The 22,476-nt window shown below is 39.8% G+C and overlaps 2 protein-coding genes across 3 annotated transcripts; one reads left to right on the top strand and one right to left on the bottom strand.

Annotated features, from left to right (window-relative positions):
• Nucleotides 1-1,061: 1,061 nt before the first annotated feature.
• sh3yl1 (SH3 and SYLF domain containing 1) lies at nt 1,062-12,718 on the top strand. 2 transcript variants are annotated; one of them, XM_022770033.1, is made up of 11 exons: nt 1,062-1,334; nt 4,948-5,058; nt 5,749-5,862; nt 6,913-6,977; nt 7,309-7,421; nt 8,073-8,201; nt 8,314-8,458; nt 10,337-10,415; nt 10,512-10,583; nt 10,928-10,960; nt 11,518-12,718. In XM_022770033.1, coding segments are annotated over exons 1-11 (1,071 nt in total). In that variant the 5' UTR covers nt 1,062-1,333; the 3' UTR covers nt 11,727-12,718. The 2 variants fall into 2 exon arrangements, with proteins under 2 accessions (XP_022625754.1, XP_022625753.1); XM_022770032.1 differs by having other exon boundaries at nt 1,063-1,334; nt 10,334-10,415.
• Nucleotides 12,719-14,155: 1,437 nt separating this feature from the next.
• Nucleotides 14,156-22,395, bottom strand: LOC111240057 (solute carrier family 22 member 13-like). The gene is made up of 10 exons (XM_022770039.1): nt 21,972-22,395; nt 20,671-20,768; nt 20,402-20,556; nt 18,813-18,981; nt 18,617-18,719; nt 17,973-18,115; nt 16,794-17,005; nt 16,193-16,301; nt 15,860-16,111; nt 14,156-14,588 (listed from the first exon to the last, which is right to left on the bottom strand). Exons 1-10 carry the CDS (start codon nt 22,209-22,211, stop codon nt 14,480-14,482), a joined length of 1,590 nt encoding a protein of 529 aa, XP_022625760.1. The 5' UTR covers nt 22,212-22,395; the 3' UTR covers nt 14,156-14,479.
• Nucleotides 22,396-22,476: the final 81 nt, after the last annotated feature.

Raw genomic sequence — 22,476 nt, 5'->3', positions numbered from 1 at the left:
TGGCGTGGTGGAAGGAGGGTCGGGTGGGGACCTTCTGTCTTTGACGTTTTGTTGATAAGCCCACAACGTCTCCAGAAGACTCCACGGTGATACCTGGTATTCCAGGTATCACCCCCCTCATTTCCTCACCCTCCAGTCTTCATCTTGCAGTCCAGTTGTTGTCTTTCCTCCACCACATGCCATCTCTTCTGCACTGATGTTTCCTTCTGCCATTGAGGAGCTTTTGGGATGAGCCAAAGAGTGTGAACAGCTTCAGATGGGGTCCACCTCCTCCCTGTTGCCACAGGGGGTGCTGTTGTTCAAACAACAGTGATCTTAAGATCCATTGAGGGTCTGGACCAACCTTGCTTTGGTGGATTGAGTTCAAAACACAAATGCCACAAAAAAATTCAAATGAAAAAATAAAATATATTAAAAAAAATCATATGATATAGTTATACCATTAAAATTTAAAGACATATTGAATGGTTTTGTTCAGTTAACACTTATGAACAGCCTACTGTTAATACTGCCACATTAAATATATCAATATTAAATCTAAAGGTTCAGATAAAAGCTCCTTAATTGGATCCTGAGCACAGACTCACAGGCAACACAACAAGCTCCACCAATCAGACGCTTCAGTCTGAAGAAGGTGGAGTGTGTTTACAGAACAATAATATTACAAGACCAACAACAGGGAAAACAAATACAAATATTACCTAAAATGCACAATTGTAACGGTAAATAAATAAATAAATAAATAAGTTAGGGTTAAGTTTGGAGGAAACTGAAGAAATATTTTATTGAGTTATTAATGTGTTGACTCTACATTAAAAAATAAAACCACACGTTTCTGTATTATGGACTGAACTCCAGAAGTAAATAAGAAATAAATAAAATGAGAAAGGACTTTTTGGAACCTGAAGGAGGAAATGAACAGGAAACACCTGAAAGACTGAACTCAGGGAAAACTATTGCCTAGCACACGAACGCGCCCAGCCCAGCCACAATCACACACGGGAACGCGCCCAGCTGACGAACACCTCTCTCGGGGCTGTCTGCGCGGCGCCTGTCTCCCTGACAACACCTATCGATCCATTCATTGATTTATTATCACCTGTTTGTGTGTGTCAGTTATCATCAATTAACTCCTCCCACCTGCTCCTACCTTTCCAGGTGTCCTCGATTTATTATTTATTTTTTACGTGAAGTGCGTGATATCCGGCAGCGCGGAGAGTTGTCGCGAGATTCAGGTGAATCGGAAGGGAAGTGAAGAGAGGAGAACCTCCCGCAGCGCACCTGTCCGCAGGTAAACAACCGGAGGAAAGGAAGAGAGGAATAAAAAGAAACAAGTAAGTTAATTTGAACTTAAAAAGTTCAAAAGAACTTAAAAAGAACTGAAGAGTTCTGCTGTCTGTCCACCCATGTCTCCATATTCCCGCTCTGTTCTGTCTCACCTGCTTCCTTGTCTCTTCCTCTCAGTGTTCCAGCTTCACAGGATCTACCTGTTCCAGCTGTTCGATCACACTGAGAAAATAACTCACTGAAGATTGTAGTTTGTTTTTGAGGAGGTTGTGGTCTTTCAAGAGATTCTAGTGGTCTTTTGGTTCCCAGGTTCTGGTGTTCTGTTAGAAGTTTATATTGACCTGTCAGGGGGTTCTAGTCATCTATAAGGAGGTTCTAGATAGTAGTTTTTAAAGAGGGGGTTCCACTGGTCTTTGAGGAGTTTTCCATCTGTGAGGTCTCAGCAGTCTTTAGCCGTCTTTTAAGAGGTTCTGGTGTTCTGTAAGAATTTCATATGAATCAATCGGGGTTCGAGACGTCTTAAAGAGGTTCTAGGCGTCCAGGAGGAAATTCAGATGAGTTTATGAATGTTTTTATTCATCTGTGAGCAGGTTCTAGCCAACTAGGTGGAGACAATGGTAGTGGTAGTTTTTATTTTCTAATTATGTTCGAGGAGGTTTTGGTTGTCTGTAGTGGAGTTCTAGTAGTCCATAAAAGGGTTCTAGGCGTCTAGGAGGATGTTCTGATGGTCTTTGAGGCGGTTTCATTGGAATTTTTTCATCTATGAGTGGTCTTTTGGTTCCCAGTTATCTTTGAAGACGTTCTAGATGTCTTCAATTTGGTTCTTGGGGCCTATTGTGGCTTTCCAGTGATCTATATTGATCTAGAGAGAATTTGGTTCTTGTGAGTACGGTGGTACAGGTGATCTACAGGGAGTTTTTATTCACCCATTGGGAGCTTGTAGGGGTCTGTGAGGAGGTCCTGGTTTTATACGAAGAGGTTCTGGTGGTCTTTGAGGAGGTCCATGAGGAGTTTCTAGTTTTCTATGAGGAGGTTCTAGTTGTCTATTAGGCGGTGTAGGGGTCTTTAAGCAGGTTCTAGTGGTCTATAAAGAGGTTCTATGCAGCCAATAGGATGTTGTCATGGCAACGCTCCTGCTGTGGGGAATCTCTGACGACTCGTTAGTGTTAATGAGCTCTCGTTTGAAGTTAATCAGCTCTGCTGTTGTGATTTAAATGAATGAAATGTAATAAAAACGGTTGTAATGGCTTCATGAACCATCAAACTCTTTGTCTGTTCACATTGATTTTCAGATCCCTCTCTCCTTTCAATGAGCTCATCTCGTCACAACACTGCATCACATAACTGTGATGACGTAATCTACATCATCCTCAAAGAACAATAGAAACTCCTTAAAGAACAATGGAAACTCCTCATGGATGAATAGACTCTAAAAGAAATTCATAAATATCAGTATATATGTAGAACGTACATGGCCACGACATCCAAATCACAAATGAATGGAACCTCCTCTTAGATGATTAGAACCCTCTAGAACATGACTGCAACCTCTTTAAAACCCAATTCGTAGTTGATGAACAGATGATCACTAGAACCTTTTGAAGCACCAATAGAACCTCCTTAGACAGTAGAAGCTAATAAAACCTCACTGGAACCTCATAGATGACAAGAAACTGAAAGATCTCTAGAATGCTTTCAAAGACCAATGACACCTACTCGGCCACTAGAACCAAATCAAAAATGAGTGGAACGTTCTCTTAGATGAGCACCACCCAAAAGAACAATAAAACATCCTCAGTCATGACTAGAACCTCAGAGAAGGTGACTACGTTGTCCTCAAAGAACACTGAAGTTCACATTTTATTGAAATATCTCAACCACTGTTGGATGGATTGTGGTGAAATGTGGTTCAGACATTCATGTTCCCCTCAGGATCCTTTGACTTTTCAACAGGTCAACGTTGTAATTAGTCCAGGACTTTGGTTTATGACCAAACTAATCCTCACAGAGTCGTTAGTTTGGCTTTAGACTGAGAGATAAACCAACAAAGAAATAATTATGTGACTGAAAACAGAATCTCTTTTTGGGTTAAAACCCCTTTAGGTTCCTGCCACAGTCCTAAAACAGTGACAGCAGATTCAGGCAGCAGAGACCAGTTTGCCAACATGCCTCCTGCTGCAGCCAGCACATTCCTAACACATGACACAACGACACACACCAGCCTGAACATCCCATCCTCAGCTGAGCTACAACACGCTAACAAAGCTCTCCTTCAGCAGCATGAAAACATCAGTGAAACTCCATCATGCCCTGCAGCTGCAGCGCACAAGCCAGAGTTACACTCATGACGCAAAAGTTCAGAGACCCATCAGATAAAAAAAATGAGTGTGTGTGTGTATATATATATATAGATAGTCTATATAGTATATATATATATATATATATATAGTCTTACAAAAAAATCCAGTCTGGGCGAAGGAGGATGGAGGCTGGGTGGAGCAAGAATCTCAACAGGTGACAGTGTTACAGGCTAAGACACCTGTCTCGAGCTGCATTGATTAGTCATTCAAAAGTTAATTGCAGCAAAGAAAATCAGTTAAATCATTTTCTTTTGAGCAAAAATGCTAAAAACATTTCCTCTTCTAGCTTCTTAAATGTACAAATTTGCTGCTTTGTTTGTCATTTATTATTGTAAATTAAATATCTTTAGGTTTTTAACTGTTGGTTGGACAAAACAAGAAATCATCACTTGGTTTTTAGACAATGTGACGTTTTATAGATGATATGATTAATTGTTTAATAAAGAAACTAATCAGCTGATTAATGAATAATGAAAAGAAGTCTGAAGTTGGAGCTGCACACCTGTCGATTAAGCCAAGGTGTACTAACCAATAATTGATCATTCAGTCAGAAACTACAAAAAATATTCATCAGTTTCTCAGAGTCTGATAGAAAACAGAGAAAGAACATTTCTCTTTGGAGAAGCTGAAAACGACAAAATCTTTAGTATTTTTGCTTCGTAAATTACGTAAATTGTTAATTGATTATCACTTCTCGATTCAGCACTACACATGGCCCGGTCATATTGATTGGAAAAATGTCAGGCACCTGTATCACATTAATGTTTTCACTGTGTTCTGTGGTTACTACAGTGAATGTAGAGAATTATGCATCAACTTCATCACAGTTCAGTTCAGAGATGAAACAAATATTCAATTTCAAGAACTAATCAAACAAATCAATAAGTGTTTGGTTAATCAGTTAATCCTTTTAGCCGCTTGTAGAATATGTTTTCACTGGTTTCAGGTTCTTTAATGTGAATATTTGCCGGTTTCTATTTGTTTTCTGTGATAACAAACTGAATATGAGAACGAGGCATTTGAAGACGTGACCTTTGATTCTTGGAAACTGTGATGGACGTTTTTTTAAAGACTAAATGATGAATTGAGATAAATCTGCTTTTTGAAAACAAGAAGCTCAGAGTTGTTGAAGTTTGCTCAGCCTTTCTTACTTCAGATAGAGATAAGATGAGATCAGATGAGGAAAACAAAGAGCTCATTGATTAGGACTGTGACTGAAAATCAGCAGGAAGGGTCAAACTGAGAAACCCTGAATGAGCCGTTGATGTTTTAACAAACCATATAATTGGTGTGTTTGCAGTGAGTAACCCCATCCCGTCCAATCTGAAGTCAGAGGCCAAGAAAGCCGCCAAGATCCTGCGAGACTTCACCGAAATCTCCAACAGGAACGGACCTGACAAACTCATCCCCCGTAAGAAAAGGCAAACTGTCCCGTCCTCCTTCACACTGTCTGTTAACAAGGCTGAAATCGTCCTCCACAGGGTTTTACCAGAACAACTCATTTGGGTTAGTAATATTAAAGTGTGATACCCAGCCCTTTAAGAAAAGAAGGGGAAGAAAGGAAGGAACAACGAAGAAATGGACAGAATAATAATACATTTTATTTCTACAGCACTTTTCAAAGTCAGGTAAATAAAAGCACAAATAATTAAAATAAAATAAAATATACAACTATAAAGAAAAGAGGGAAATAAGAAACTGAGGCAGGGAACTCGAGACCTAAAGGGGTCCCAGCTGTAACGGTGACTTTTGATCCAGGATTTAGGAACAGCCAGGAAAGCTCTTAGATGACCAAATATTCAGTGATATAACCAGTAGCCAGCAGATGTGTGAGCAATAAAATCTGAGAATAATTCAACATTTTGGGAAGGCTGTTTCCCTCTGTCACTCTCCCTTGTCTTTATGCTAAGCTAAGCTAACTATCTGTTGACTGTAGCCTCACCGAGGGAGGACAAAAGAAAAGAAAGGAAGGAGAAGAAGTAAGGGAAGTGAGAGTGACATGGAGGCAGGAGGTGAAATGAGGATTAAAATGTGCTGAATGTTTATTTAAATGTGTGTGTGTGTGTGTGTTTAGTGAAATGAGTGTTTCTGTGTGTTGTAGCACATGTGATAGCGAAGGCCGAGGGTCTGGCCATCATCTCCGTCATCAAGGCCGGCTTCATGATCACAGCCAGAGGAGGCAGCGGCATCGTCATCGCCAGACTGTCCGACAGACGTAAGAACTTGACCACAGTCCATCTGTCCATCCATCTGTCTGTCTGTCTGTCTGTCCGTCTGTCTGTCTGTCTGGCGGCTAAATCCATCTTTTCTAGTCCTTTCCATCCTCTTCCGAATCCAGCTGAGCCGCTGCGCAGCGAGGTCACAGCTCCATAGGTTCAGTGTCTCCTCTGCAGGTTTGAGTCCCACAGTGACCTTTTTGTTTTTCAGCACATTTTGTGTCATTTTACTTTGCCTTGGTAACAAACAGACACACGCCCTCAGATCTCCCTGCGGCATATTTAGCAGCAGCAGTCATCTGATGTGTTGTGTGTTTAACTGCCGATTTTAATTAGCTCGTCCGGCGGTGGCGGCTGTCACATTTCCACGGTTGGTGTCAGAGATTGTTGTCAGGCTAAAATCCAGTGAGGATCACACGGGCCGAGCTGCAGCTGACGCCTCCGCTGCTCTGCAGGCTTATTGTTGATTTTCTGGGCTTTAAGACCAAAGGAGCAGTTCAGAAAATCTGGTTTTACAGAGCCACAAGGTTTTTGGTTTGTATTTTTTACTGTCAAGCAATAAGGTTTAAAAAGGGCAGCACACTCTCTGAGAGCATCACCTGTTGACTTGTAAAAGTTTAATGATGACAAGGAGGAAGAGGAGAAAAATAAATATGGAGGAAGTGAAATGAAGAAGGAAGTTTTAGATGTTGCTGATAATTTTTCTAGAACCATCACGTGTTTGTCATTGTGCGTGAAAAGTGACAGTCAAATATCACAATACTTGCAGATGAATATTCAGTCGATTAACCAAAGGATTAATTGACTTATTGTTTCAGGTATGATCTCTGAATGATCCCAGATTTAACCACATTATAAATCTTTATTCACAAGATGAGAAATCTCAACAAAAAGCTGATCTTGATTTTCATTCTCACAGATGTGGAAACAAAAACAAGAAAATGCACAAAATACTGATCTGAAACCTCTGAGATACAAGATACATCTGACTGTCTGTTTTCTTCTGTATAACTTCAAAGTAAATGAAACATGCATTTCTGTGTGTTCAGGTTGGTCTGCACCTTCTGCCATCGGCATCGCTGGTCTGGGGGGAGGCTTTGAGATCGGGGTGGAGGTGGGTGAAAAAACACGTGTTTTTAAAAAACTACAAATCAACTTACTGGAATTATATACATACATTTGTGATGTTGGTAGTTAGCAGGAGCTATTTCGGATGAATAGAAACCATCAATTAATAATTTACAGTCAGATAATTAAACGTTTAAGACCTGACTATCAAAACCAGCAATTTTAATAAAAAGACAAAAAGTAAAAAGACAAAGCAAATTGTTTTTTGTTTTAGTTCAAAGATTGTGAATGCACCAGTTTCCATCAGGCAAATGTCAAACTTCAGACGTCAGATTGTCCTTGAATGCACCAGCAACCACCTGTCAAACCCCTGTCAGGTGTCAGACCTGGTGATCATCCTGAACCAGCGTAGGGCCATTGAGGCATTCACGAAGGGCGGGAACCTGACGCTGGGCGGAAACTGCACTGTCGCTGTGGGACCTATGGGCAGGTGAGCACCTGTACTCTCACTCTGTCTGTCTGACTCTTAATTGCTTTTAATATTTAGTTTTGATGTAAATTATAGTTTAGGTTTTAATATTTTACTATGCCTCGAGATTTATAGACGTTTAATGACAGTGATTGTTTGTGTTTCGAGGCCTGGAGCAGAAACACAAACTAATTCAGCATCTGTGGCAGTTACAAAACCAGATGTGATTTACTTTAGAGGTTAGTGTGATTGATGTGTTTGATGTTAATTTTAGAAATAACCAGGACAGTGTTGTTTCAAGGTAGTTCAACAGGTTTTGGCGCGTGTTGGCAGGTGTGTGTGGGCGTGGCCAGGTATTTGACCAAGAGGTAAAGGCTGACATCGGTGCCAGAATGAGAGTCTTTGTGTCTGTTCCAGCTGAATAACTGAGCTGCAGAAACATTTATCTTAGAATAAACAGAAAACAGCAGCGTCATGTTCAGTTTGCTGAATTGATCTACAGGCTTGTTCTGTGTAATTTGGCTGCATACCACACCCATACTTTTAACCTGGGGAGTCGGTGCAGTTGTAATAATGTTTCTTATCTGTAATAGTGATATTTTTGAGGACCTAGGATTCTGCTCTGTGGAACGCCACACAGATAATGACCCTCTCTATCTTTCTGTTTCTCAGGAACGTGGAGGCAGACGTGGCTCTGCGTAGCACTGCAGCAGTTTTCACCTATTGCAGGTCCAGAGGTTTGTTTGCAGGTATTTCATTGGAGGGGTCCTACCTGATCGAACGCAAAGACACAAACCGCAAGTACGAACGACGCCCATCTACCTGCCCGCCTAAACGTCTCAACTTTTGTGTCTGTTTATCGTTGTTTATTTGAACAGTGCTGTAGTGAGTATTTTCCTGTGCATGTTTGCAGGTTTTACTCCCAGGACATCCGAGCGTCTGCCATTTTGAACGGAGATGTTGAGCCGCCATCAGAGTGCCACGACCTTTACCACATCCTGGACGCCTACACTGAGGCCTACACCACAGACTGGACCAACAAGAACATGCGACCAAAGGTAAATGACCACATATATCCCTCTTTTTTTTATTGCCAGTCTTTCTTATTTATTTATTCCAGACTTGCAACGACTTATTTGAGCAGCTTTGAGTCATTAAAATATAAAATATCTATGTACAAGGAGACAGAAACATTTAAAGCTGAATTTGAACCTCCTGCATTTGTTCTCTTTGTTCCCTCTTTGCTCTGCTACTGATCAGCAAGTCTTAGTTTAGTTAAACACTAGTGAAGTGTATTTGCCTCCAGTTTAAAGCCTGTATGTTGAGTACTGTCCACAAAACCAACACAGTAAACCACAGCTTGAAAAATGATTAAACTTCCAAGCATGAATCTTACAAACAGACAAAGTGGAGTTTATGAGCACAAAACTAAATGGACAAATCAGCAAATAAATCTAAAAGAATCCGCCGTGACTCGCCATCAGAGCTTTTGTGAAGTGGTTAATAACTGATGGTTCTGCAGGTTTTTCTAAAACACACTGTTTCATACTTCAGTTCATTTTTGGACTTTCATAATCGCTAATAAATGTTTCAGGCTAATTTTGCTTACAGCTCTGTGTTCAGCCTTTTGATCTCTGGAGCAACACTCCGAAACACATCTCCACCCACACCAGTACATCTTTCAAAGAATGAGGGAATAAATTAGTTCCATAAAATGCTTCTTTTAAAATTAGGGTCAAAAAGATTTTCAGCTCATAAAGTGATGTTCACGAAAAGTTTGTAGTTGTAAATCAACAGTTGTAAACCTGTACAAATAAATCTGAATGAGAAATTCAAGTTTTTGCCTATGTAGAAAAGATTTGTACTTATATATAATAAATATATGTGTATGTGTGTGTGTGTATATATATATGTATATATATATATAGAGAAGACTGTATGAATAAAATCTTTGAACAGATGATATCAGAGGTGAGGTTACACATAGACAACAAAGAAGTGCTTCAGTGAGTACAGATGCAGATGTGAAACTCGGCGCTCAAAGTTCCTGCACTGTGTGTGACCCTGAAGTTACAAGCAGGAATTTTGACCCTGTTTTTACACTTGAATCTGATTGGACAATGACAGTCCAATCACAGAGCAGAGTCCGATCAGAGGGCAGTTGGTTCTGTTGCCTTCATCTCCGCAGGTCCTGAAAGGTGTGGTAGATTTTCAAGATGGACGCCAGCACGACTCTTCCACAACCCATTTATTTATATTTGATGATGCTGCAGAAAATAATGGTAAACATTCAGTGTGCTGTGTATGTATGTGAACCCACCTGTGTCACGGATGGACATGTCGTCCATCTTGAAAATCTATCAACCTCACCACTCAGATTATTTTGTTAATTTCTACAGATGCACAAACTTGAATTTCTCCTGATTTATCCAGATTTATTTTACAGGTTTACAAAGGTCAGTTTACAATTAATAACACAAATCATTCTGACCATAATTTGATCCCATACACTCTCCATTATCACTCTTAATTATTGTGCCTTCTTGGCACTTAACAAGATTAAAATCTGTAGCTCATTCACCAATATTATGGTTCCATTCAGCTTTTTTCTTCCTTTTTAGACATTTTTTAAATATATTGACCATTTTTTCTGGAGGTTTATGTGAGGAAACTACCTCAGTCTATTTTCAATTACAGACTTCATTCATACTTTAAATGGTTCCACCAGGTGTTAAACTGTTAAACTTCCACTCAGCTGTTTGATATCTATTTATGGTTTTTGAAATGTCAGATTACATTTTACGAATGTCTTTCAGATATTCCAGCTGTCGGCTTTCCCACGGATTTACTGCACGAATCTCACTTTGTTGTAGTTATTTCTAAAGTCTATTCCTCTCTCTCTCTCTCTCTCTCTCTCTCTCTCTCTCTCTCAGCAGTCGTCTGCTCCATCCAGACCTCCAGCTCCGCCTCAGCAGAGACCAGCAGCCAGCTACCAGAAACCAGCAACCGACACTGGTGACACTTCCACTAAAACACAACATGTGTTCATAATATTTGTCGACGTCTGATAAAACAGTGTGTAATGATGTGTGTGTGTGTGTGTGTGTTCAGGTGCATGGTCAGGTACAGGAAGTAAAAACGCCCTCTATCCATCTGTCTCCATCTATAAATCTGAGTCCTCAGGTGAGTTTGTGTGTGTGTGTGGGGGGGGCTGGTCTGTTATTAACTTGCGACCTCGATGAAGCAGCCAATATCAACACACACCGACTCATTAATAACCCTGTGTGTGTGTGTGTGTGTGTGTGTGCGAGCTGTATGTTAACAGGACAGACGCATCCTGTTTTCATATTACAGTGTTAAACACACATGCTGCTGTTTGAATTCTGAGGCTGCAGCTCCCTCTAGTGTTCACTGCAGCTTCACTAACTCTGGTTTAACAATGACTGAATGAAATAAAGTCACCTGTAGACGCACCTGTGTTACAGCTGTTGGTCCAACTCTTAATTGATGTTTTCTTTCTGTTTCAGGTCAGTTTGCCTCCAAAAACTCCCAGAGCTACGGTACGATGACGGAACTGACATTCTTAAGGCTCTGCTTGAAGCAGCTATGTTATTTTATATTATAATGGTTTAGCAGATGGTTTGACCAAATCACTGCTACAGCACAAGTTTTGTTTATAGAAATTACAACTCCAGGTTATTAAAGCTGAATATTTGTCATTTTTGTTCTCTAAAATAATAATTTCAAATTAAATATTACAAAATATTACATATATTATGTATTTATAAAATACTTAATAATCATTTGTAATATTCAGTAGATTCAAAAAAATTAAAATGATTAAATAACACATTTTTAAAAACTATTTGACTTGTTGCAATAATAATAATAATAATAATAATGATAATAAAGTTTATTTACATAGCTCTTATCATTATTAGAAAAACCGAAGATAGAAAATTGAAGTTAGCAGTGAAAAATTTAAGTAACGATAATAAAACTGGATAAAAATAAAATTGCTGAAATATTAATTATTTTCATAAAATGCCTCCAAATTTTTTACAAAGACATATTCTAATTGGTTTCATTAAAAATACTGTTCTTTTTTTTCCTCTAGGTGGAGGACCATCAATGGGCGGAGCCAGTGGGCAGCTGGTTGTCACAGCAACCCACCCATTCACAGGGCAGCAGCCTGGCGACCTGAGCTTTGCCCCCGGCGACCGAATCACCGTCATCACTAAGAGTGAGTCCCAGTACGACTGGTGGGAGGGAAAACTGGACGATGGGCGGATCGGGATCTTCCCCGCCAACTTTGTTACATACTGATGCTGCCCCCTGGTGGTCGGTGGAGGGACTGCAGCTGAACGACAGTCTCTACGGGAAGCAGCAGGGGTCAATATCAATAATGAAATATTTTGGGGTTTTGTACTGTGTTTCAAAACATGACATTTAAGATGTAATCTCCCTTTGCTCTGGGATACTTTAACATTTGTTTTCTGATGTTTTTTAGACAAAACCATCAATCGATTTATTGAGAAAATAATCAGCAGATTAGTTAATAATGAAAACAATCAGTTGCAGCAGTAATTACGGCTTTGTAATTTCTAAATAATTTCCTAGAAAGTTTTCTACATGATTTACTACAAATTTTATACAAAAAAATAGGTATTTTCTTGTTACAACAGCTTTAATTAAAACCCTAACCCTAAACTGCTCAGTGTTGACTTCAGGCAACTTTGGAGTGTTGGAAATCTCCACTAACTGATGTCTCAGCACTTGTTCAGCTGTTGTAGATGCTCGTTTGTTTGTTTGTTTGTTTATGTGTTTATTTAGAGGTGGGGTAACTACAAAATTGTACTAAAAATATCTTAAGCACCATTTTGCTGTCCTTCCCCTTCAGAATAAAACTGAGAAAAACAAAAAGACAAAAAGTTCTTTTACATTTAGTACCAAAATAAAATTGCACTTTTCATTCTCACAAAGATACTTCAAAATAAAAGCACTTTTCAAACCAGATGAACGTTAACTTGAATTTTAGCATTAAACTTTCAGATATAGACTTTCTTATTCACTGTGTGTTCAGTATGTAAAGCTTCATTTCTGGGATCTGTTACTGTCTCCACTTTTAAAATGTCTCCACAGCAGTAAATAGGATGTGGGTGGGATTAAATATTTTTTGACACTTATCTCTGTTTATAGTTTTTATATAATAATGGATTTGTTTTAAAGACAACTGTAGGATTATTCTGTCAGTTTAGTATGATTCACATAATCGTGGTGTTTTTGGGATTGTTTTTACATATCAGATTCTGTATGAAGATCATAAATAAATCTATATAAAACTATTGCTGGCATTTATGCATATTTTGTTCATTTTTGTCAAAGAAATACATCGTAAAAATTTACCTTAAAGATATTAATAGATGTAAGGAAAAAAATCTCGGATACAGTCGTACCAGTCTAAATAATAATGTTGTTTAATCTGTTTTAAAATGATTCACAAATTGCATTATTCAAAAAATAAAGGGGCTGTTTGTGTGTTTTCTTTCCGCCAAAGGTGGTGTCAGCCATCTTTTTGAATTTATAATATAAGAGATTATATTACGTCATCTGAACGGCGCTACGTCTTCGGTGTATACTGGAAGCTACAGTGAGCCGCTAGCTCGTTAGCATGCTAACTTCAGTCGAAGAAAAGCCGCGATAGAGACAAGAGTGAACATTGACATTACTTTCCACCTCTGGAGACAGCTGTTGGCGGGTAAAGGAATGATGTTTGACGCTGAATTCGCAACGTTTCTTCTAGACTGGTGAGAAAACGGCTGCTAATGCTAACATTAGCTATGCAGAAATTAGCAAAACGTACAAATAGATCGTTTAAACATAATAAAACTGTCTTCAGGTACGTTGTAAAGATAAATATATCTGTTAAATGTCCATTAACCACATAAAACGGCGTAAAACGTCCTGCATCAGTGGTTTAACATCTTTTAATCAGATTTATCTTCAGACTGATGAGAAAATCATTTTCTAATCTCGTTTCAACTCTTTACAGGTGTGTTAGCCACTTAAATGTGTTAGCCTACTATTACTAGATTCAACCATTTCCTTGTTTATCCTACAGGAAAATAATTGAATTAAATCAAAAAAGATATTCACGGCTTTTGTGTGTTTGTGTTTCTGGTGATTTAATGCCTGTAATTTGTAAATAATTAAAATAATGTTTATCGTCTTGAACAAACCAGTTCAAATGTAGAACAAAGATGAAAGAACACTTTTAGTCATCCCCTGTCCCATGTCCTTCTGCATCTCTTTGTGGTCGTTTGGTGTCTCTTCAGGCTCGTTCAGTGGTCCATCCATGAGTTTACAGACATTTTCTTTTACCCCAATGCCACTACTTTTGTAGTTACTGCTCTCTGCCAGTAGATGGCAGAGTAATGCATTGTTAAAAGTGGTGCAGTCAGGTGCCACTGAAGGGGTCCATTCCCCTGCATAATGAATACCTTTACTTTTGATGTATCAAGTACAGTTTGATGATACTTTTACTTCAGTAGCGCCCACAGTACTTAAAGACTGGAAACAGAGGGAACCAGCTAGTCTGGCTCCGTCCAAATCGAACTAAATCCACCCACCAACCCCTCTAAAGCTCATTATTAACATCCCCTTTAACCCTGTAACTACTAGGACAGTATTATACATACTGTTTTCACCGCTGACTCTTAACCTCTGCTCTGATAAATGATGAAGAGGACGAAAACTGCATTTCAGCTCAGTTTATTTCCACAGTGATGAAAACAGAACAAAGTGATAACAAAAATACAACATAAGAATAAAACATGTGACTTCTTTCAAGTCTTAAAAATCCTCCAGCATCATCTGAAGGGGAAAATAAATCTGACATCTCATCCTGCAACATGTTTATGCTGTGTGAAGTATAAACGTGGCTTCACCTTCTTCTCTCCAACAAAAACATACACACAAACACTTTGATGCTCCCTCAGTATTTTTGGTCTTTAATTTAAACCAGAGCTAAATACAAACAAAAATTTTATTTGATCATTACAGTCAAAACAAACTAAGACTCAGACTGTGTGTGTGCATATCAGTCCTGTGTGTGTGTTCGGTGTGTGTGTGTCGTCTTTCTCAGCAGGGAGGATCTCTGTTTTCCTGGTTTGGCTGCTCACCAGCTTCCTGGAAACACACACATAAATCAATGTAATGATTCACTTTGCAGCTGTTAATGTGTGTATGTGATGTAATAATTTTCTTTCTGGCAAAGATTTAAATGTAGTTGATCTTTAGGTGGTCTATAAATATGTGACCTTCTGGTTTAAGGTGTTAAATAATGAATTTTAATTGTGAGGCTGCAACGTGACTGAAAATCTCTGGCAACAATAGCTGCAGCAGCTTGATCAGTCACTCCACGTGCTGTGATTCTTGTATAATTATCTCAATATGTTAGCAGATTTTCAAAGCCCAAACTCAGAGAAAAGACTATTGATCTCTGGGAGACACTGAAGAAAGAGAAGAGCGTTGTGGCTCAAATCTATCAATAACAAAAGTAACATTTTGAGTTATGAAACTCCCAAAGAAAACACTGTCTTTTCTGAAAGTATTTTTTCCCAAAACTATCAAAGTTATGGCTGAAAAGGTTGGAAGTTTTAAGAATAGTTCACATACATCTGAATTGAAAAATAGAATAGAAAGAATATCAAAAAAATACTTTTTCAGTGGAGCAAAAATCATAAAAACATCTTTAAGAAAAAGAAAATAGTTTTGTTCTTAAATCTAAGTTTTAGTGAATTCTGAACGCTCACACTCAGACTAAATCGAGCCATGGTCTCGATGTTTCAACCCAGAAGTCCAGGCTTGGTTTGACTAATTTTTTTCTATGCATTACTTTTTGTCTTTAACACAAATTCAGCAGAAAATGTAAGAAACAAAACCATAATGCATTGTATTTACATGTGATGTGATGATATAAACATTTCTTAGAACATTTCTTATAGTCTACAGACATTAATGAGATACTGGGTGAAAGTATGAGCACTTTGAACGGTTTCCTCAGCTTGTCTCTACATGTTACACAAATATAGTTGGGTACTATTAATAAAACCTGTTGAATCACCTCCTACCCATTCACCCCCCTTGTCAAAAACTAAATAAATTTCTGTTACAGAGTCACAGACAGAGATTACAGAGAAAGAATAAAAACAATGTGAGAGTAAATGCTGTGAGTTTGACTCAGCTGGAGGAACTTTGCAGCTGTTGGTTCATGGTCTGACTCTTTCTAAATGATTTCTTGTGATCATCATTCACTCAGATATTAACAAAGACCGATCCGATGCTTCAACACGATGCGTAGTTTCAATATGGCTGACATTCAGACATAATTTGGATAAAAATGTGAGATTTTTTCTGCTGAAATGTTTATACTTATTGACTATATGTGTGTTTCTCACCGTGTCCTCCAGAAGCCGTCCATGCTGGGTGGGCGGGGCCGAGGCTGCCTGTCACAGTCCTCCACCGAATCGGGAAGCGGCACGCCGCTGGTCTCCGGCAGCAACAGGCATAGGCCACAGCCTACGATTGGTCCACTGCTGTACACGACCATGGCAGCAAATGAGATCGCTCCGTTTGGATTGGGGGGAACGAGAGTGTTGACCAGACAGCCGAGACGGAAACACAGGTTGACCAGGGACACACACCGCTGTCTGGATCATAACGACTACTTTACACAGAACATGGTAAACCCGTTGAAATGTGTGTGTGGGGGCGTGTGTGTTGTTGTTTACCTGACCACCGTGGGGAACAGCTCGATGCTGTACAGTGTAGAGATGAAGATGGCAGCCAGGATGCAGAGTTTTCCCAGTAGAGCCAGACTCATCACCAGCACTGGCTCACCTGCACATACAGTCAGTATTACCTATCAATGCCCGATCAGTAATCAATAACATGTTATTTAGGAGCCTTCTTTTACTCCTTAGAGACTGTTCAGTCCAGTCCTAATTCACTTTTAAGAACTAATTAAAAAAACACACCATGTTAGACATGAATAACCATTGATTATTTTCATTGCCAATTAACTACTGATCATTTTTTAATTAATAGATTAATAATAAAGTATTCAGCTTATATTGGCATTGATATTGAAAAGCACAGACACTTTAAGTCACTGACATAATAAAAACCAAATGATTAATCGATCGATAAAATAACTGGCAGCAACTGAAGCCAACTAGCATCAGGTGTGAGTCAGATGGCAGACAAACAGTAAAGTCGACTTCCAGACATTTGGACACATTCCCTGAGAAATCGGGAGGTTAGTTAGTTTGGTTAGCTAGTTAGTTAGGTTTGGTTATTGGATTGGTTCGTCTCGTAACCATTTCTCCTCACCGTGGTATCTGGACAGCAGTAACGACAAGAAGCAGGCAGCTCCGCTCAGGAACAGAGCGAGCATGCTGATTGGTCGTCGCCCCAGACGAACCAGTGGGACGAGCAGGCAGGGAGCTTCTGATAGGCCGGAGAAGAACTGTGCGGAGTAGACGCCGACGCCGAACGAGCCGATGTTCATACAGATGCCAAAGTATGTTAACGCTGATGCTGTGCTGCAGGACAAACACAGGTGAATACAGCTCATCACGTATATCTACTCTTCTACCATCGGGTGTAATCTTGTCCTCTCCTGCACCTTTTTTATCTTCACCACAACTTTATTTTATAGATCTCATAGTTTCTTATAAGTTTCCTAGAAATGAGGAAAATTTAGCTGTAAATTCTTATGAAGGTTCCTGGAGATGACTGTAAAATGTACAGGGCTGCACGATATGCACCTACTAATTTATAATATGTCAAAGATAATATGTCTAGAGAGGATGATCAATAAATTGTGAGCAGTGTGCTAAAACATGCAAGAGCACCAGACTGACAGAACATACTGTAGCTGTAAGAGGTTTAGTGTTTGTTAATAATGTGTAACTTCACACGTACACATTCACCACCACCTGTAACTCTGAAGAAACCACCACAGTTTCTCTTTGCTGTACTTTTTATCAATGTGCTGTGACAATGTCTTCGACCTGTGAGGGCTGAGGGAGAGTCCAACTAATCAATATGTGATATGAGGGAGAATCATTCATCCACTACATCAGTCTGCACTCATCCACCTATCAGTCCATCTTCTTCTTGTTGCTTTCATCAGTTAAGTTACAACACAACTTAAAGGAGGATCAAAGGTCCCCTGATGATGTGATATAAGACTCTAATGTATATGTGTATGTTTGCTGTGTAAGACTGTCACCTTTGACCTCTGACCGTTGTAAGTAAGTGTCCAAACACAAACTTTTCTCTTTGGTTCAACAGGTTTTATATAATCATGCTCTGGTTTTAATTTATATTCAGTAACTATTATATTCTCCAATTATTACAACTTTAAGATAGTTAAAAATAGTTAATAATAAAATAGTTTTTGATGATGTTTTTTGCTCTAATACTGTTATAAAATGTAAAGAAACATTTGTGTTATTACTTATATTCAATTTATTTTGTTTCTTCACACACAAACCTGTGTGTTACCTCAGGTAGCTCATGATAAACAGTCGCAGCAGGACGGTCGGATGTCTCAAGTGAATGATGTCACTGGGGGCGTGGCCTCCAGGCGGTTCTTCCTTCTGAACATCGGTGGATTTCTGCAGGTCAGACCAGGTGGAGTCCAACAGCTGCACACACACAAACACAGCGAACTTACTGACACACACATCAGTAGTCAGATAATTCCACAGATCACTGAGCAGATACCTTTACATTTACTCATTTACAGACACTTTATCCAAAGAGACAGAGAGGGACATCACCAAAGCTTCAGTGCTGTAGGAGACCTTGGTGTAAATCCTAAGTACTACATCTATTTAATAAGATATTAATATATTTTTGCCATTTTATGTTTTCTCTGCTTGTGTCTTGCTCAGACACAAGTTCTTTAATTCTTGAATTTTTCGAGGCTGGTTTTATGAACATCTGGAGGATGTGGACAGTGAGATGTAGGTCCACGGACAAGAATGGAGATCAATGGAGTCAGATCTATCAGACTTTGAACCACACACAATACCTGTTAGCAGGAGACATTCACTGTTGGTTTGTGTCTTTTCATGGGATTTGATGACAGTAGGACAAATATAATGTGTTACATTTTAACTGAAATTGAGTGTTTGTGTGTATACCAGGTCCAGACACTGTTTATCTGCAGGGCTGTTGCTACGGTAACGGTCCAAAACATCCATCCTCCTCCTTAACAACAACCAGCGAGGAGACTCTGGGATCGAACTTGACAAACAGACAGAAATACTCCTGTAAACCAGTTCTAACGCTTTCCAAATGCTACATAAGCCAGAAAGGTGGACAGACGTGTGCACCTACAGGAACAGCGGCAGACAGACCAGCTGTGGCAGAGCCAGCGACAGGTGCAGGTGTCTCCAGGTGGGGCTGAGCCAGGCCAGAGGAGCTCCAGCCATCGTCCCCAGACTGAAACAGAACGGCAGGAAGGCCGGCGGCCAGAGCCGAGCGGACGGCTGAGTCCACTCCACTGCTGCAACGCAAACACAAACAGGTTCGTTTTAATTGTTGAAGCCACTGCTGAAGCCTTAAAGAGTCAATGCACCCAAACTCTCCACTCATGGAAACCAACACCATCTGCATGGACAGAAACCATGAGCGGTAAAACAGGCAAATAATGATATCAATATGTGAGAGTTAGAGTATATCTTTATCAGATTTGTTTATCAGCATATCCATTCAATATTTTTGATACGGATTCTTTAAATTTGATAATTAAGACATTTTTACAACTGAATATCTTTGGTTAACACACTGCTGGTCAGATAAATGACCTATGAATTCATCCCCGTTAGAAGAAAGAAGATTTTTCACTATTTTCTGACATTTTACAGACAAAGCAATTAATGGAGAAAATAATCAGCAGATTAATCGATAGTGAAAGTAATCATTAGTTGCTGCCCTACAATTCTTTGACATGTCTTGTTGTTTATCCTCCAACACTCCAATGACAAATTATCTGTGTCTACACCAAACTGTAACATCAGCAGTGTTGGGAAATATGTTTTTGCAGTGAGTGGGAAATCATCATTAAAGCTTTCAATACCTCTAATGAGGAAAACTCTGACCTGCTTTATCCTGTGAAGTGTATACAGACTTTTCTGAAGAAATACAAAGTCAACACATTTTTCCCACTAGGTGGAGTAAAATATCTCAACAACTACAACTCGTATTGCCACGATCTGAATAAATCAGCCGATGGAAAGAGACTGAACTTGGATCCACGATGATATTGGAAAACTGCAATACAGAGTCAGACAAGTAGAATAAAGGGATTTCACTCGTCTTTTGACATTCCTGCTCCTAAGAGGAAGAAGCCTTCAGATTTTAATGTCTCCTCTCCTCTTGCTCCACTCTCAAGGCAAACTTTAAATTTTAGCTCCTCTGCTGGTAAGACTCTAAAAATAGATAAATGTTCGGGATGTTGTCCTTTCCTTTAATGTTGTAAGGTCTAATGAACCTGCTGCCTCTGAGAGCCTTTCAGTCCTCTCACAAATCTCAAACCAGATCTCAGCGGTGGCCAGACGTCAGAGAGCTGCAGGAAGCCATCTTGCTTCATTACCACTCAGCCTGGTCAGCATGACCTTATCTGGGACACGTGCTCTTTATCAGCCATGTGTGTGAATGTATCCCACCGTGGTCCAATAAAACTCATCAGACAACCGGTCAACCACAACTCACTGAGGCCAGTTTGGGTCTTTCATAAAAAACAGCCTTTAATCAAAGAAGTTACAGTAAATACCACACTTCCTTCTGAAGGAATGAAGGAAAAACAAGTGGAAAGTTCAGAAATGAGGGAATAAAAATGGAATGGAAGTAGAATTTCCTTCAAGTGCATCTTTCATTTTAAATTTAGTTTTCAGTCTTTTGTGTTGTGTATGTGTTGTTGTTACCTAGGCTGAAGGAGCAGATGTTGATGCAGCAGCAGCAAACGCCTGTCAGGCAACGAACAGCGAGGAAGAGGAGCGGCTGAGGAAGCACGGCGGGCACGAGGCCACACAAAGCGTGCACGCACACACACACCAGCAGCACCGGACGCTTCCCATACCTGCGCACACAATACAGAAGCTTATTGACAAGGTATTTGTTTATTATTGTCACAATAAATGACAACTGTCTGATGTTGGTTATCATGTTGGGTATTACAGTATGTGTTATATACCGGTCAGAGATTGCTCCTCCAATCAGAGATCCCAGCAGCAGACCAACCATGAAGAGAGTCTGACCATAGGACAACCAGTCTGTCCAACCACACACTGACTGACACACACACACACACACACACACACACACACACACACACACACACACACACACACACAAAAATTAATTATTGAAGACAGACTGTTTACCACCCCCACCCCCCCACCCTCCCCCCAAAAAAATGGTTCGGTCCACTGTGCCCTGGGGCAAAAACATGTTCTAGGGTCCCTACAGACCACACCACCCACCCTCTGTGCAGTGTGTACTCCCAGTGACCTCCAAGTGTCTGCAGAGTGCAGATAAACAGTTTAATTTTGTCCTGTCCCAGTTTTCTGTGTGTAATTTAATTTGTGTTAATTTGAAAAATATCTTCACTTGGGATACATGCACCATACGCATGTGAGCACAATCTCAAGTAAAGCAATTAAAATCTTAAAACAGGATTTTGACACATGGCCCACTTTAATTGAAATTGTACCTTTATAGTGCAAATCAGTAAAATACATAACAAATACAATTAAATTAATTCACTAAACCAATCGACAGACAAAGCTTTTGAGACTTCTCTGGGCTGAAGAAAGTTTCCCACTTTGGCCAATTTGTAATTCAGCCCAAGTAAACAAATAAAAATAATACACATATTTACATGTTGTATCTTATAGAAACGGAAAAATTAGACTAGCAACACAGCATTTCAAACATCCTGTCCTCATAGTGGCGTTGCTGGGTTTACTTTACCAGGGTTGCATCTGGTTATTATTTTCCATATAGAACAATCTGATGATTATTTCCTCAGTTAATCAAGTCAGTGTTATGAAATGTCAAAAAAGTGAAAAATGTCATTTGTAAGGTCCAAGGTGGTTTGAATGTGTATTTTTTTCTCTTTTAATTTTAGCTAGGCGAGCGGTTTCCACTGCTCCCAGTCCTTCTGCTAAGCTAGGCTAGCCCGAGCTAGGTATTTGGATGCACAAACATGAAACTCATATCTTCTTTGACTCTGGGTAAGATGGCTAACAAAGATTTCATAAAAATATTTATCTTTTCCTTTAATCTTTGACAGAAGCCTTTCATTAACAGCTCCAGGTTGCACATTAACACTGTTCATCTGTGGAGTTATGTTGTTTTTGACTCTAAATATATGTATAGATTCGACTGTTTAAGAATATGTTTAAGATATTCATAGTGTGCGAAACGTTAAATGGCACTTTAATATTACGTACAGGGACATCATAAAAGCCCTTGGAAGTAATCACCACTCACGTCTCGGTTCCCGCTCTCGGTGCTCCAATCGGCTTCGCCCTCCGAGCCTTCCCCGGGCTGTGATTGGTTGCTCTCCGCGGCCGACGGCAACATTCCACGCGAAGTGTCCGAGTCGGTGCCGTTGTCATGGCGACAGGTGGCGGTGATGGCGGCCGTGAATATGTCGAGGAAGAAGAGAAAAGAGGTGAAGACGAAGACGAGAGAGAGACGCCAGTAGACGGAGAACTGCAGCGGAGACATCACCCCTCTCAGCTCTAGGACAAGTTTGAAGTTTGTCGTCCTCAGGTTTTGTGTTTTAAGACGACGAAAAACGAACTTTTCAGGAGCTCCCCATCCCGTTTCTGTGTTTCTCTGAGCTGTGGACACTTACTCTGGTTGAACAGCTGCTGCTGTCACCGGGATACTTGTTGACCTGCCAGATAGAGACAGACAGACAACCGCAGAGGGTTCAAATTTACTGTGAACTTTCATCTACAAGTTGTCTCCCCGCCCTTTTCTCCTCATA

This window comes from Seriola dumerili, unplaced genomic scaffold, assembly GCF_002260705.1.
Source record: "Seriola dumerili isolate Sdu_G_001 unplaced genomic scaffold, Sdu_1.0 BDQW01009202.1, whole genome shotgun sequence".
Classification (NCBI taxonomy): Eukaryota; Metazoa; Chordata; class Actinopteri; order Carangiformes; family Carangidae; genus Seriola; species Seriola dumerili.
Note: the sequence above shows the minus strand (reverse complement) of the source record. Positions and strands in the feature narration are given on the sequence as shown.